This window comes from Phocoena sinus, chromosome 2 (genome assembly GCF_008692025.1).
Source record: "Phocoena sinus isolate mPhoSin1 chromosome 2, mPhoSin1.pri, whole genome shotgun sequence".
Classification (NCBI taxonomy): Eukaryota; Metazoa; Chordata; class Mammalia; order Artiodactyla; family Phocoenidae; genus Phocoena; species Phocoena sinus.
The window spans coordinates 153,107,861-153,123,119 of NC_045764.1; the positions used below are offsets into that span (position 1 = coordinate 153,107,861).

The following is a 15,259-nucleotide window of genomic DNA, read 5'->3' on the forward strand; positions in this document are numbered from 1 at the left end:
GCGGGAATTTGCCAGGGATGTGTGTGTGTGTGTGTGTGTGTGTGTGTGTGTGTGTGTGTGTGTGTGTCGGGGTGGAGGCGTTGGGGGCGCAGAGGTGGTACTGCAAGGAAGGGTTAAGGAGTGGTGAGGTTTTGCAGGGCTGCAGGCAGATGGTGAAGGCCTTGGGCATGACCCCGAGGTACTGGGGAGTCACTGAAGGCTGAGTTGTGCAGTGACATGACCCCTCTGGCTGGTGGGAGGAAGGAAGGAAAGGAACCAGACCCAGTAGAAGCGAATGCTCTTGGCTACTCCCTCTCAGGCAGCACACGACGATGAGCCTGTGGTCCCAGTGGTGGCCCAGAGGAAAAAGCCATACTTTGGCTCAGCAGACGAGCCCGTGGGAACTGCAGGAGGTGTGCAGATTGTGAGCCCAGGCCTTGGGTGCCTGTGTGGCCTCTGCAATGCGGACGAGGATAGCCTTACTTCTAAAAACGTTGGGAGGACCTCAAGAGTTAGTGCACAACAGTGCTTAGAACAGTGCCTGGTGTATGCTGAGCGCTCCAAAATGGCAGCAGGACTGTGGTTTCCACTCTTTTCTTTGGGCTCTGGCCCTTCCTTCCTCCTCCTTTATCTCCTTTTACGGTGAATGTTTGCTGAATGCCTGACTCCCTGTGCCAGGCCGTTTTCTCCATGATAAACTCAGGAGGGAGGTCTTATTGCCTCCATTTTGCAGATGAGGAATCAGAGATTCAGAGAAGGAAGGTAACTTGCCCAAGGTCACACAGCTAGTAGAGCTAGGATTGAAACCCAAGTCTCTCTGACTCCAGTACTCCTCTTAGTTCATAAAAGGAGGGCCTGCATCAGAGGGTATGGAGCTGCTGCCAGGAGTATGTTTAGCCACAGCTGGCCTTGAGTCCTGGGGACAGCTGTTGTCCCCTGACTTAGGGAACAGTGCTCCCAGAACCCTTCACGGGCCTCTGGATGGGTGGGGAGGCTGGGTGGGCCTCTCTACTCCCTGCCCTGTTTCATCCAGGGCAGCTCTGCCATCACCTGAGTTGCCTATTGGGCTTTTTGGGAAGAGATCTGCTGCTTGGGGGCTGGGGGCAGGGGGAGGATGAGAAAACTACTGTTCCAATTCAGGGGAAGCTCAGAGAGATAGCAAATGTCTTTCCCGAGGTCACCTGGCAGTAGCACAACTTGGGGCTTCTGACTCTGCTTCCCTCACTGTTGGCTAGAGGGTGTCTGGGCAGAGCTTCCTGCAGAGGAGGGAGTGGTAAGACCTGCTTGCCCATCTCTTCCTCTGTTGGTTGGGGTGGGGGTTTGTCCCCACATCTAACCAGGGATCCTTTGTCCTTTGTCCACCAGGACTCTTGAGTACAGAGTCTTTGGTGCCAGTGAGGAGGGGAAGGGAGAGGAGGGGAGGTCACCTCTTGTTTATCCTGAGCAGTCTTAAAGGGGAGCAGGGTCTCTCTGCCTGCTGATCAGGAAAGACTCCAGGAGCCTCAGGTTACTGGCGTTTAGTTACTGCCAGCTGCGGTGGGCTTTTCATGCCAGCAGCACCCCAAATCCATTAATCTCTTCTGATCCGGTGAACCCAGGGCTGTAATGGCGTTTAATCAGGCAGCTTTGATTTTCAAAGACAAATGCAGACAAAGATGTGCTCTGGTGTAGTTGCTTGCTCTCGGCTGAGTGAGGTACCTGGGAGGAGGTTGGAGGTGGCTGGTGGGAGCTGGGTCTAGGTGATGCCCTCTGAGGGCCTGGGTTCATCTGTTCCTGCTTCCAACCCTCTTGAATCAGCTTTGCAGATAAGGCCAGTGTTCTGTGCAGAGCAGACCCTTGGTGGACATCCTATGAATTAGTGAACAAATTAAGCCAGTCTCATGCCCTGGATTGGCCTCTATGAGACAGGGATGGGGTAGAGTGTTGGTTTTTGTTTCTGTGGGCATACAGAGTCGGGCAGGCTGATATCAGAGTAGTTTGGGAAAAACAATAGCAAAAATTATTATAAGCAACTTATATGTACCAAGCATGTGACAAATATAATCTTTACTCCTTACAGATGTCCTCCAATGATATATTGTTAACCCCAATTATAGATGAGAAAGGTTGAAGCTCAGAGAGGTTAAACAATTTTGCCCAACATCACACCGCTAGCAGGGGCAGAGTCAGGAGTCAAACCCAGGTCTGCATGGCTTCAAAGTCCTTGCACCTCCACCTTCTCTGTCTCCCTCCCAGGGATATGCCTGGGGCTGCAGTGGATCCTGGGGCCACCTGGTTGACAGCCACACCAGTAACTCCTCGAAGAAGGAGTTGGAATACTGACAGAAGTTTTGCCCAGCTCCCAGGGCACCATCTAAATGCAGCCCTTCACTCTCTAGCTTACGTCAAGTTCATGTACAGACGTTCCATTTTCTAGAGATGTTGTGAGGGCTAGATGTGTCCTCCTAGCCCAGCTCCTGGCATGTGGCTAGGACTCTGAACTGGTAACTAGTTGATGGTTGTTGCTGTTTTCATTATTATTATCATCCACTGGGCCCTGCCCTTTCCTCCGTTACCCTCTTGACCATAACGTTTACTGACTACCGGACTCTGGGTGCCAGGCCCGATCTGCATTACAAACTTAGGAGGGAGGTCTTGTCTCCATTTTGCAGATGAAAAATCAGAGACTCAGAGAGAGAGGGTAACTACTTGAGGTTCCCAGATCTTCATGGTACACCTTAGTGAGTTTTCATATGGATATACCGTGTACTCACCAGCCAGATAAAGGGACAAACCATTTCTAGCCCCCTGGCAGGCCCCCTCCTGCCCGCTCCCGGTTGATACCCTCACCCCCACCAGAGCTCCCACTATTCTGACTTCTGTCGCCATAGATCACCTTCTCCCTTACTGAATTTCATGTCAATGGCATCATACCATATAGTAATTTAGGCCTGGCATCTTTGTCCTCAATTGGCTGTGGGTCTTTTCTGGAAGCTCTGTTCTCTTCCATTGGTCTGTTGGTCTGTCCTTGCAATAATAACCATACTGTCTTAATTCCTATTTCCTTAATCCCCTGCCCCTGGCTCTAGGGTTTGCATGACCTGGGAGCCTCTTTGGTAGTGTTCTGAGATGATGTCATTAAATACTTCCACAGGAACCTCAGGCTGGGCAGTGGGCGCTGGGACACGTGCTCTACTGTGCCATTGCTGACCATTGGTGATGTTGGGAGACTAGGGACAGGCCCTACTGTGCAGAAATTAACCTATTATGGCTCTTACCAACCAACCTCAAAGCCACAGGCCTCATGGAAGACTAGTGGGGTGTGTGTGTGTGTGTGTGTGTGTGTGTGTGTGTGTGTGTGTATGTAGCATGAAAGACTCCACGTGACTGAAAGTTTCTAAAAAAAATTCTGAGAGTCTAAAACCTGTCTAGGACTGTGGGACTGAGTGGGCCTGTCCCTGGAGTGATTCTCCCTCCTGAGGACAGCCTGGCTGTGAGTGTTGCTTGGGGAGGGAAATACAGGGGACAGATAGGAGTGACAAGGGGCAAAGATCTCACCCCAGATCCTGGGGGAAAGGATAGTTAGTGGCATCTTGGCTGCTACAAGTTGTTGACTCAGCTGGAAGATGGGGCTTAGCAGGAAGTGGCTCTAGAAGGAATTGTTCTCAAGGGTGGGGAGGGCTCTAGACCCCTCCAAACACTTGTTAGTCATCCCCATTCCACTTTGAAGAGGCCTCCTCACCCTGCAGCGTCTCAGCACAGTTGGGCTAGTATGTGAGGACCTGAAGACCAGTCCAAGTGGCCAGTTCCCCAGAGACTCAGGTAGGGAAACACCAGTTTAGGAGACAAGAGACCTGGGTTCAAGCTCCATCTCTGCCAGTGGCCTGCTGTGTGACCTTGGACACATCACTCCCCTCCTCTGGGCCTCAATTTTCTTACCGAAGGCATTGGGTTAGCAGGACTCTAAGGGTCTGTCCTGCTTGGATACTTTACAGAACAGCGACTCTTGGCTTGCTTGGAGATAAGACTTGAATGCAGATTCCTGGGCCCCACCCCAAACTTATCAGAATCTGGGGTGGGAAGGGTTGCAAGAATCTGCATTTTAACAAACTCTCCAGGTGGTTCAGGCACTCACTGGAGTTCAGGAACCACCTGCCACAAGACCAGGGGGTCCCTGGCTGCCCCAGGTGAGCCCGCAAGCCTCACCTCCACTGTTTTGCACGTCCAGGCCCTGCCTAGGTGTGTTGTCTGGCCAGGGAGCGTGGAGCCTGGGGAGCCAGCAGCCTGCAGGGCCCTCGTTTGTCTGTGCTCTGAGCCCAGAAGCAGCACATTATTGAGGGCCTGACCCGGTGATCATATTTGCCAGTCACTTTAAGAACTGGTGACAGTGACTGTCATTGATTTCATTAAGAATAAAGGTCGTGCGGGAGCACGCTTTCCTGGGCTGAATGGAGCCTCCTTAAGCCACAGGACGACTATTGATTGCAGGACCTTTATCGAAGGTTAATTGGATTTCAGTGAGTGTGTGTTTAAGACCCCACACGGGCTGAGGCCCAATTGAATTTGTGTGAAATTAGCTGGGAGAAAGGTGACAAAGTCAGGAGCTGGGGTTGGGTGAGACAGGGACTGGAGGCCTGGTGGGTAACGTCCGCAGTCTGTGAAGGACGCGTTGGGTGCAGGGATGGCGGGCTTGCAAGAGACGCCAGCCTGTCTATCCCGGGGGCCCGGGAGTCTGCTGGGGGAAGAAGGCCGGGTGCTCCGCAGTGGTCATTATGTGGACTTTGACCGGGTCCTCTGTCCCCATGATGGCCCTCTGGTCTGTGGTGTGGCTTGTAGAGCCTGTCTTCTTACCACTCCAGAGAGTAAATCTTGTCTTCCATAAGGATCTGAAGGGGATCTGGAGGTTTAGCTCTTCCTTTGGACTCCCAACCCATGTATCAGAGGTGCCAGGGCCCGAGTTGCTGGCCTCTCTAGGCTCCGAGACAGCAGACTTCAAGTTCCGCCACTGTCAGCTTAGGGTGCCCTGTCGTCTAGCCTGCTGAGCCACTTTTCAGTAGCTGTCTGCTCCCCTCTGGCAAACAGCCTGGCTAATCTCTTTGTGTGCTGCTTTTGGCCATTCTACTCTCTGTTGCAGTGGGGTCTTGGCCTTATCTGTTGCTTTTAGAGTCATTTTAGTGGGGCTGGTGAGGGAATGCAGTCAGTGCCTGGGTTCCATCTGCTCTGTGTAGCCAGCCGCCCTTGCCATGTTTCTTCTTTCCAGTCGTTTTTCTATTCTGTGTCACTGGAGAAGCAGTGAAAGCATCTCAGAAGCGTCTTTCAGCAGACGTTTCTTGAGCACCTACTAGGTGCAGGCCCCTCATGTCAGTGCCATAGGAGAGGTGTGGACAGAGCGTGGGACAAGTGGGCTGGTCAGGCGTCACTGAGGCTGCGTGTATGATGGGAGGGGCAGAGGGTTCAAAGTCGGGCCACCTGGGGTTGTGTGTAGCTCTGCCATTTATTGGCCAGGTACCCTTGGGTAAGTTACTTAAACTCCGAGTCTGAGTTTCCTCATCTGTACAGTTGGAGTGATAACAATACTTCCTTCACAGGGTCGTTGTGTGGCTTTGCAGGCTGTGAAGTTCTGTTAAAAACAAAGAAAGTCATTTATAATTCATGAGGTTATTAGTCACAGAGGCATGTCTTGCTCCACGGAATCTCCAAGAATCTTCTTGCTCCTCTCCTGTCCACCTCCCTCTGTTGTCCATGAGTATGTAGACTCAGGGGTGATCAGTGGTCATTGACTGAGCAAATGGGGACCCCCTTTCCTAGCTCTAAAAGCCATGCTGCCCACGTGTTGCCTCTTGTCTCCCGACACCAGCTCGGATTGCGCAGGACATTTGCTTTGTGCTCAGCCTCGTCCACCACTTGGCGGGCCACTCTGGTTCGGTGGTGGAAGGTGCTCAGAAGACTAGGGAAGAGAAGCCAGAGAGGCACGGAGACCCCCGGTTACTGAAATCACTAGAATGAAAACACCTCCTCCCATCGTCCACCCTCCGTAACTTCTCACACCAGATCTTGAGAAGCTTGGGGATGTTGGAGGGGTCCAGGTACACAGATGGGTTCCTGGAGACTTATTTCTCCAACAGCAGGTGTGTCAGGAGTGGGGAACAGCGTCACTTTGGAGTTGGCCTTCCTGGCTTCTGCTGCTGGCTCTGCTGCTTGCGAGCTGTGCCGCCTTGGTGGAACTCATCACCCTTGGGAAGGCCCAGGTTCCTGCTGTAAAGTGGATACAAGAGAGTATCAGGGACTTCCCTGGTGGTCCAGTGGTTAAGATTCCACGCTTCCACTGCAGGGGGCACGGGTTGGATCCCTGGTTGGGAAACTAAGATCCCACATGCTGTGTGGTGTGGCCAAAAAAAAAAAAAAAAAGTATTGGATTGTTTGATGATTGAAACATGAAGCAGCTGGTGCAGTGCCCACAGGCCATGCTCTCAACACAGGCTGTTTTGCTGGAATTCTAACCCCCAACCCCCTCTGTGGTGCTGGCAGTAAGACTTTAGCCAGAAGAAGGGGGAAATGTAGGGAAGAAACCCTTTGCTCATTTCCTTTATCCTGACCCAGGTAAGGTGGGCAGATGTGGACGTATTTCTTTGGAGCGAGTTACTGCCCGAGGCAGGGATGTCAGAGGTCATCATGTGTGTCTTCCAGTAGTTGTGGCCCCTGGGATCCACTCCTCGCCACTCTGGTAGCCGTGACCCTTTGAGCCTTACTGGCCAGGAGACCTGAGGAGCCCTCATTGGCCTGTGGATACCCCAGGCCCTGGCTCTCAGGTGCTGTCCCGGTTCAAGCCGAATCTAGAGAAGCTTTCACCAAGCTCCTAGAGGCTCCTAGATTAGAGAAACTCCCCCAGGTTCCTGTAATTAACCCGGCTCCTCTTCTTTTCTTCCTCATTACTGCTCCCAACACCATGTGTGGCTGAAGAAGTTCCCCACTGCCTTCACACTCAGGGACTTCATCTCAGTGTTTGCTGGTCCAAGACTGACCCGCTCCGTGAATGGACAGCAGCGAGGGACCTGAGGCTATACATCCCAGGGGTGGTTTCTGGGGGTGGGGTGGGCTGGAGAGTAAAACGCTCTAGGCAGTGGTCTGGTCCGGTCCTTGGGGCTGTGGTTCTGCCTCTAGAAGCCTGGGCGGACACCAGGGGAGGGGCAAAGAGAGCTTGAATTATTAACCTCCTTATACTTAATATCGGGCTACTTGTGTGATTATTAATATCCTGCAACACCATCCTCCTGTTTCTTTCAGAGATCTTGACCTTGCTTCCTTGACACCCCCCAAGAACATAAATAGACTTTCCCTTGGGGGTGGGAATAAATCCATCCATGCAATTATAGAATAATTAAAGTACTTTCCGCCAATTCCAGTTTTGAGAAAAATCCAAAAATAACTCTTTGGTTTAAATATTATTTACTAAATTAATTCATTACTCAGACTTTTTATAGATTCCTGGGTTTTCCCCTGCCTACTGTTAGAACATAAAGGCATTGCGTAATTATGGAAATCACTTACGTGAGTGGCACATTCTTTTTACAAGGAACAATTAAAGACTTGTCACTGATTTTTTTTTTTTTTTTTTTCTGAAAAGAGCTGTAGTATGGCTTTAGTTAACAGTGTATTTTTGGTTAGACAAACAGCTCTGGATTTCCCACTGCGACTCTTTTCTCCAAACGGAATGCTTTCTTGGTTGCCGTGGGGACCTGCAGAGGTTTTTGGTGCAGCTCCTGCCACCAGGAAGGAGCTTCCCAGTGAGTGGAGAGGCAGGAGGGGCTGGTGATTGAGAGCTTGTTCCCTGGAGACAGGCCACCTGGGTTTGGATCCCGGTTTCACTAACTGCTGGCCAGGTGACCAAGCTTCCTCCTCTTTTTGTATCTCGCTTCCCTCACCTGTCTACTGCAGAGGTGGCTGTGAGTCCATGTAACGTACCTGGAATGGTGCATGGCACAGAGCGTTAGCTGTTACCATTCTAAAAAGGTGGGATTCCTTTCTTTATGCAGATGCTGCCGTTAACAGGGCAAGGGGCAGCCTTAGAGGAACTGAACCGACATTTCTCCAAAGAAGGTATACAGATGGCCAAGGGGCACATGAAAAGGTGCTCAACATCACTAATTGTCAGGGAAATACAAATAAAAACCACAATGAGAGATCACCTCACACCTGTTAGAATGGCTGTCATCAAGAGGACAAGAGATAACAGGGTTGGTGAGGGTGTGGAGAAAAGGGAGCCCCCGTGCACTGTTGGTGGGAATGTAAATTGATACAGCCACTATGGAGAACAGTATGGAGGTTCCTTAACACACTGAAAATAGGGCTTCCCTGGTGTCGCGGTGGTTGAGAGTCCGCCTGCCGATGCAGGGGACACGGGTTCGTGCCCTGGTCCGGGAAGATCCCATGTGCCGCGGAGTGGCTGGGCCCGTGAGCCATGGCCGCTGAGTCTGCGTGTCCGGAGCCTGTGCTCCGCAACGGGAGAGGCCACAACAGTGAGAGGCCCGCGTACCGCCAAAAAAAAAAAAAAAGACAAAGAAAACACAAAAAAAACCACTGAAAATAGACCTACCATATGATCCAGCATTTCCACTTCTGGGTATGTGTCTGAAGGAAACGAAATCAATATTAAAAGGATACCTGAACTCCCATATTCATTGCAGCCTTATTTACAATTGTCTGTTCTTGAGGAGGAGCCATAGCTAAGTATATGGAAGGGGTGGAGAGAGGGTTTTGTGCCCAGTGTTGGCCTTAGGTTTCTCCTGGGACTCTCAGTGCCTCTGTGAGTAGGAGGGGGCTGGCTGCCTTTCTCTGGGCATATTGGTTCTCAGAGACTATTTACTGCAACTCTGATAGATGTTAAGAAAAATTACCTAAAATTCAGAAAAAGGAGTGTGCGGTTTGTCCTTTCAAAGTCACTCTTGGGCATTGTTCAAGCAGCCTACCTGAGGATTTTTTCATATCTAAGGGAATGTACTTTTGTTTGACTTTGCTATTGACAATTAATTAAGGGCTCAGACTGAAGTCATATGTCAACCTGTGGATCTTATCCAGTAGAGATGCAAATAATTTCTCCCTACTAGAAAAGATAACCCGGAAGGTTATGATTTCCTTATTGCCCAGTAGGCCAATAACCAGTTTTGTATCTAATCCCGTAATCTTAGTCTCTTATTCCTGTTTAAATACCCATAAATACCCAGTCCCTCAAAATTCTCTTTGAACCAGACCTACTTTCTTACTTGCTCCTTTACTGATGAGTTACACAATGTTTGACATGTGTTCATTCTATATTTGTGTGAAAGTCAAGTTTTTAACTTTTCGAAAATTACTCTTTGATGGTGACAGTGGGTATATTTTTTTTCCAGGTTTAAAGTAAGCTACCACATGACAGAAAACAAACAAGCACATTTGTGTCGTAGAGTGTAGTGGATAAAGTGCCTTCCCACAAGCAATCACATTTTGACCTTGAATCTCGAGGTAGCTCTGTGAGGAAATAGAGCAGATGGGGCTAGGCTCACCGGACAGCTCAGGGAACTTAGACCCAGATTGAGAAGGGAGGTGACTTGTCCCCCAGGTCACCCATGCCCACAGTGGCAGTGCCAACAGGGCCCCAGAGTGAAGCCAGTGACATAGGCTGGTCCTCCCTCCTGTTTCTGCCTTCCACATCTGCCTATCCTGGTGAGATCTGGTTAAAATGAACATCACGAACAGCCCGTAAAAGGAAAGACACCCAGGTAGGGGCCGCTGGAAGGGGAGGACTGCTCTGGTGGCTTTGCCTGCATGTACATGGGCCGCACTTGGCAGCCTCTTCTCTTCCTCCTATAGCAGCCGCTCGCTCCTCATGGGCCAAGGCTCCCCCAGCCTGAGTCCCCGGAGCCCTAGGGGCCACCTTTCAATGTAGTAACAGGGGGCCCGCAGCGACTAGCAATATTTCAGGAAGCTTAAGGGAGGTCATACATCTCCCCATGACAGGTCTGCCCAGACTAAATGAAATGTCATGTCTCTGCTTTTGGCTGGAATTCTGTCAGCTCTGTCTGGCTGCCCTGCTTATCTTGGGCTGATCAGGAGCCCTGATCGGACCTTATAGGCATCCTTGACAAATAAAAATGAATTATTACTTAATAAATGCAATTGGTTTGGCAAATATGGCCTTTCAGAGCTCGTCTCCGTAGAGCTCCAAAGAGCCTAACAGAAGGGGTTCTCAGTAGTCCCGAGGTGGGGACCTGCTGGCTCATCCAGGACCAGCTCTGGGTGGGCCCCCTCTCCCAGGAAACAGAAAATGGTGGCCCTGAGGCACCCAACATCTCAGCCTGAGTCTGGGAACTTGACATGGGGTAAAGTTCTGTTCCTGATGCCCACAGGCACTGAGTAATGGGCATTCCTTTCCCGCAAGAAAAATGTCAGGAGCGTGTGGTAGCAGGGCACAGGGCGACAGTCTAAGTGTCAGGACTTTAGATAGCCTCTTTAACCCTGATTTCGTCATTTCTTAAAAAGGGACAATGAAACCTAGTCTGCCGCCCTCCCAGGAGTGTTATGAGGAATCAGGGGCACCTAGGTCCCAAGCACCATGACACTCTCATTTACCTGACAGTAGCCCGTGAGAGTGGCACTATTATTATTTCCATTTTGCTGAAGTTGAGAGTATGACTAACTTCTTTAAGGTCACAAAGTTCAATTGAGAAGTGCAGAAGTTGGCGTGAGCCGGTATAGAATAGGGCTTACTGGAAGGCTGTGGGTCACACCTGGTTTGAATTCTGTCTCCACCTCTTTCCATCCAGGTAGCTCTGGGTACATTAAACCTCGACGAGTCTCGGTTCCTAATCTGCAAAATGGGGATCATGATTGTACTTACTTTTAGGGCTTTTAATAAGGATGACCACTACTGTTACTAAAGTAGACTTATCCTTGATGATTTAATTGGAGGCCAGTTATCATTGATTGGGATTCAGAGGAGACTAATGGGGTTCGGATAAGCATCAGAGGCCGGAACCTCAGCATCCCAGAAAAACATGGAGAGACAAGGGTCTCACTCATGTTGAAGGCAGAGTCCTATACTCACATGTTTGGCCTGTTACAGGCAAGGGGATGAATAATAGAACCAGTCTATGATATGTAACTTAGACCTCAATGAAGCTGTTTAACAAAATAGAGCCAGTTCCTGCCATCATATAGGAGCTTATGATAGCGGGCTAGATGATTGTTAATCAAATAATAACACAAAGAGTGTGCTAGTGATAGAAAAGTGTGAGGGTGTATGGCAGGAGAACATCATTTAGTCTAGGAGGTCAGGGAAGGCTTCCCCAGGGAGGTGATGCTCAGTTGGGGTGGGAAGGAAGAGAGGAGTGAACCAGGTGAAGGGGAGATGAAGCAATGTTCCTGGAATGTCATGTGCAAAGGCCCTGAGGTAGGAAGGCACAGAGATTATCAGAGAAGAGGAAGAGAGCAAATATGGCTGGAATGTCAGTGTGGTACAAGATGAGACCAGGGAGGGAGGCTGGGCCTGGTTGTACAGGACTTTGTAAACCAAGGAAAGGAGTCTTTATCTTAAGACCCTAATCCTATGTTCCGCATCCCACGGGCCCCAGCTCCTCTCCTCTAGCTGGGATATGTTTGTTAGTGACCATGGGGTCCAGCCGAGGCTGAGGGATGCCAAGGGCAGTGTGTGTCCTAGGGCGTCAGCTTCCTGGGTTAAGCATCTCTTTGTCCTGTGGAAACCCATCAGCAGACCATCTGTGGGTCCGGGTCTGGCTCTGTTCAGCAGCTGTTCCCTAGCTGGGAAGGGGCTTTTAGCTTTAATGAAAAGGGAGTAGAGATAAGGAGGCTGCCTCGGCAGGGAGAGCAGCAGTGACAGGATGATTTAAATGGCCTCTCCAGTGTCATTTCTTCTGTGCAGACATCATAAATCAGATTAGCATTGGGCTATGGCAGGGAGGGGAGTAGGGAGAGGGGGCTGAAGGGAGAGGGGAGAAGGGCTTGTGATTCTGGGTACTCCTGGGACTGGCCTGGAGCCGCTGAGGCAGCCCTAGAGGGTGGTGGGGGTCACCTAGCCCTGGTCCTCAGCCCTCTGGCCTTGTTCTTTGGAGAAGGGGCAGGTAGAGTGATCCCTACCCCCACCCAGCTTTCCAACTCATATTCAGCTTTGGGGGAAACAATGAAGAGGGACTGAGAGAAGAGAAAAACCAGGGAAGATTGGAGGGGCAGGTGTGGGAAGTGGGTGTTACAGCCTTCAGAAAACCTAGAAGCAGTGGTTCTCCTACCTTGCCATCCATTAAAATCCCCTTGGGCACTTAAAAATAATACTGATGCCTGGGTACCACCCCTAACATTTCTGAGTTCCAGCTGAATCTCATGTGCAGCTGAAGTTAGGAAAAGCTGGATGAGCGTTGAGCTCTATCAAGAACGGTGCAATCTCAATCCATCCCTTCCACCGTGACTGCTCAGGCCTTCCTCTTGAGAGTGGCCAGATTGAGGGGCCAGAGGAGAAATCTCTGAGGCACGTGGTAATGAGGTGCAACTCCCACCCGCCTCCCTTCTCTTTCAGATCTCGCGCCACCTGGGCAAGATGTACAGTGAGATGATCTTTGTCAACGGCTTCGTGCACTGTGACCCTCACCCAGGCAATGTGCTGGTGCGGAAGTGCCCTGGCACAGGAAAGGTGGAGATCGTCCTGTTGGACCATGGGCTTTACCAGGTAGGAGAGCCCTTTCCCCCCCCAGGGTCTGGTCCTGCCTGGGCTCAGAGCCCGCTGAACTCCCCTGTTGGCCACAGAAATGGGAAGCAGATAGCAAGGTAGCTGAAGAGGGCCCAGCCCTACCCCTAGAGCTGTTATTTTGTGGAAGTCAAGGTCATAGGGGCTCTCCAAGCTCTCCGAGCCTCAGCTTGCTCCTAATAGAGTGAGAGTGATAACACCTCCTTTAGAGGCAGCTGTCAGGGGTAGATGAGATTGTGCCTGGATGTGTGAATGGGCTTTCTCAGCTGCAAAAAAAACCTTTTTCCCAGGGAAGCCCAGGCCAGCCAGACCCTGGGAGGTGAGCTGCCCTTACATGAGCTGGACTTCATGGGGAAGGGTAACTCAGCCCCAGTGAGGAGGTCATATGTCATGGGAAAGGGCGCAGGGAACTGATAGGGGTTGGATGGTCCCGACTGTCCTCTGGAACTTGGGACACAGAGCAGGTTCCAGCGAGCCACGTGTTCCTGCCTGGAAGTTGACAAGTTCAGTGTCAATCCCAGGACCCAGGGCCTGGCTTGATTCCATGAGGCAGGTGGTCCTGGGGAGGTTTCCCTGGTGGTCTCCTGCTTCACGCCTCAGAGCCCTGATCCCACATCCCCAAATCTGGGCTTCCTTTGAAAGGCTCAGGGGTGTTGGGCATGTTAGTTTAAGTTAGACACAGCCCCCAAGTGAATGATGGCCCAAACACAACAGATGTCTAATTGCCTGCTCACACACCAGTCTGGGGTGCGTGGAGGAGCCTGAAAGCAGGTGCTGCCCGAGGCTGTTGCTCCCAGGTCTCCTTGGGGGTCTCGCCACCCACAGCAGCAGGGGTAAGGGCTCAGAGGAGCATGCATGGGAAAGTTTTCATGGACCAGGCCTGCAAGTGGAGCTTCTGCCACATTCCATTGGTCAGAGTTCAGGCAGAGGGCTACATCTAACTAGGAGGAAGCCGGGGATCTTAGACTGTACTTGGGAAGAAGAGGGGAATATAGATTTTGGTGGGCTGTTGGTAGCCTCTGCCACTCAGGACCAAGGCTGGCCAAATAGTGGCTTTGTGCTTGGACCTTCAAGGATGGCTGACTGTGGGAGAGGAGCAGACGTTGTGCAGGAACCACGGTTTCCCTCCACTCCCCTTTGCAGTGGTCACACCAGCCAGGGACTAGGTCTTGCATGGGGAGAGGGGGCCCAGGTCCTGCCATGCTGCCCCCGCTGTAGGTGCTCACGGAAGAGTTCCGCCTGGATTACTGCCACCTCTGGCAGTCGCTGATCTGGACCGACATGAAGAGCGTGAAGAAGTACAGCCAGCGCCTGGGAGCCGGGGACCTCTACCCCTTGTTCACCTGCATGCTGACAGCCCGGTCGTGGGACTCAGTCAACAGGGGCATTGGCCAAACTCCAGTCACTGCCACTGAGGTGGGTGCCCCCCGCCACCCTGGTCCTGCCCTGTCCCGGATGCAAGGGGCAGGGCCAGGCATGGCCTTTGGAGCCCTGCCAACCCAGGGTCTGGGGTTCTATACTGGTGGGCTGTGGGGATGGAGTAGGGGGCAGAATTAGAGAGGTACTGGTTGAGGAGGAGGGAGGGAGGGAGAAAGAGTGTGCCTGGATGGACGGAGGGAAAGGGGATGCCGTCCCACTGTGTCCCTCCTGGCCTTATCAACCTGGAATATAAGTAGGTCACATTAACTGTATAATCCAGGCTCTGTGACTTTCACTACAACCTGCTGTCATAAGATTTCAGGCTTCCACCAAGTTCTCCCCCAGGACTTCTGGGAATCCCCAGGGACTGTCTGGTGAATAAGTCTGGCACCACCCGCTGTCTCCTGCTGGGCACCATCTCCCATCGTGGGGTTGCTCTAGGGCACCCTCCTGGGCAGGGGGCTTCAATCCTCATGCCGTACTCAAGGGCTGCTTGTCCCTTCATTCCTATGGAGTTTTTAGTGGAACAGCTCTTTTGGTCTTTTTGTTTGTAGCTCATTCCTCCATTGGATCGGGAGTCTGGGCTGAGACCGATCCTAGGAACACCTTCTCCCTGTACTTGTACTCACCTCTGCCCCTCCAGTAGGGGCTTAGCGGGTAGCTCATTCTTCCTGGCTCAGGGTGAGCTCCCTCCCAGGCTTCTTAATCCCTCATGGAATTGCCTTCTGTCTTCCCAGTCTGTCAGTTTGCAGACCTTTGCAGACTTGCCCGTGTCCATGTGGGGAGGGGCTTACGCTCTACTGCTTGTGCAGTAGAAAGACCTGGGCTCTGGTTCCAGCGCCTGCTTCTGGTGGCATGACCTTGGATGGTTCTAGTCACCTCTCTGAGCCTCAGAGTCCTCCCTTGCGAGCTGCCTTGTGGTGGGGGCTTTAGGAATGGCTGGGTCCAGAGTCTCCAAGCAATGTCACCAAACCACCATCCGCCTCTTGCCATCTCTTGGCTCTGCCTTCCTCCAAGTTGACATCGTTCCCCAGCAAACTTGGTGGCAGAGATGACCACCAGGGGCTTCCCTGGTGGCGCAGTGGTTGAGAGTCCACCTGCCGATGCAGGGGACACGGGTTCGTGCCCCGGTCCAGGAAGATCCCACATGCT

The 15,259-nt window shown here is 51.7% G+C and overlaps 1 protein-coding gene across 19 annotated transcripts in view; it reads left to right on the forward strand.

Moving 5' to 3' along the window:
• The window catches only part of ADCK1 (aarF domain containing kinase 1), a 153,166-nt gene that overhangs the window by 88,573 nt on the left and 49,334 nt on the right, over window positions 1-15,259 (forward strand). For all 19 annotated transcript variants that reach the window (XR_004348326.1, XR_004348313.1, XR_004348316.1 and 16 more), the window contains 2 exons: window positions 12,521-12,670; window positions 13,907-14,104. Coding sequence is in view for 5 of the 19 variants with exons in the window: in XM_032621907.1 (XP_032477798.1) it covers window positions 12,521-12,670; window positions 13,907-14,104 (348 nt within the window). In the remaining 14 variants the exon portion in view is untranslated. The remainder of the gene's footprint in view (window positions 1-12,520; window positions 12,671-13,906; window positions 14,105-15,259) is intronic.